At 47.2% G+C, this 1,208-nt stretch overlaps 1 protein-coding gene across 1 annotated transcript in view; it reads right to left on the bottom strand.

The window, feature by feature from the left end:
• The window catches only part of LOC107103828 (XK-related protein 8-like), a 7,598-nt gene extending 6,396 nt beyond the window's left edge, over positions 1–1,202 (bottom strand). The window contains exon 1 of the mRNA XM_015403663.1: positions 568–1,202. Within this exon, the coding sequence (XP_015259149.1) occupies positions 568–860 (293 nt within the window). The 5' untranslated portion in view covers positions 861–1,202. The remainder of the gene's footprint in view (positions 1–567) is intronic.
• Positions 1,203–1,208: the final 6 nt, after the last annotated feature.

Below are 1,208 nucleotides of genomic sequence, written 5' to 3'. Positions count from 1 at the left end.
TATTTTTAACAAATTAAAACACATAATTTCCAAAAAGAAATGAGAAAAATGGCGTCGTAGTGGTTAGAGCTTAGAGCGGTTCTGAGTTCGAGCCCCACTCCCACAGACTGCCACTGTGGGTCCCTGAGCAAGACCCTTAACCCCACCCTGCTCACCATGGGGGAGGGGCTACAGTAAATTTGGTTGCTCTGTACTTGTTACAGTGGAATGAGAGAAAATGGCTCTAAAAACATTTCTGGTTCTTTTAAAGTTATTTTCCATCTTATAAAAACCACTAAAGCTTATAAGACTGGTAAATATTTTAGCACATTGTTTAGCTTTTTTTATACATTTTATCCTCTATTAAGATCCAAAGGGCCCAAAGAGCCGCAGGTCTCAGATCTAAACCTTTAACTCAGTTCTGGATCCATCGGGTTTTCCTGCCATTTAACGCTTCAGCTGCTGCTTCCTGTAAACCAGAACCTTTGCAGGAACAGGAGGCGAGATAAGCAGGTTCCACCCTCTGATACAGAAACTAAAGTCCTGCTGAAAGAACAGATCAAAGACATGGAGGAGCTGCTGACTCACCTGACGTAGATCCCCAGCTGGACGTAATGCAGGACTCCGAGGCAGGGCTCCACTCCTTTTTCCACTGTGGTGTTTAAATTAAAGTTATCGTAGCTGTACCAGAGCCAGCTGAAGAGCTGAGCCAGGACAGAGGAGCCGATCAGCAGCAGCAGCAACACAGCCAGACACCAGTATTTCCCGTCCTTATAGAACTCCACTGCAGCCCAGATGTCCAGCACTATGTCGAACAGGAAGAGGGGCAGACCACAGGAAGCGAGGATGACATCCAACGGAGAAAACTCAAACACAGCCATGCTTACAGTTCCTGAGCAGGAACATTACTGCTGCTGACAGCTTATTAAACAAGAACCGAAAGCCAAAGTTCAAAAGACTTCCCAAACTCCGCCCACAGGGTGAGCCTCTTAAAGGAAAACCGCAGCTCTGCTGTGCAACAGCAGGAACCAGACGGCATGAGGGTAACGTGCAGCAGGAGAACATGAGAGAACATGTGAGAACATGAGAGAACATGTGAGAACATGAGAGAACATGTGAGAACATGTGGACCCAACGCCACAGGTAGAGCAGAGAGACTGAACCAACCACGCAGACGGCTTCACTGACGTCACCCTGAGCAAACGGACAGATGCAAAGTTCAGGGCAGC

The sequence above is a fragment of the Cyprinodon variegatus genome, unplaced genomic scaffold (assembly GCF_000732505.1).
Source record: "Cyprinodon variegatus isolate N-32 unplaced genomic scaffold, C_variegatus-1.0 Scaffold1538, whole genome shotgun sequence".
Classification (NCBI taxonomy): Eukaryota; Metazoa; Chordata; class Actinopteri; order Cyprinodontiformes; family Cyprinodontidae; genus Cyprinodon; species Cyprinodon variegatus.
Note: the sequence above shows the minus strand (reverse complement) of the source record. Positions and strands in the feature narration are given on the sequence as shown.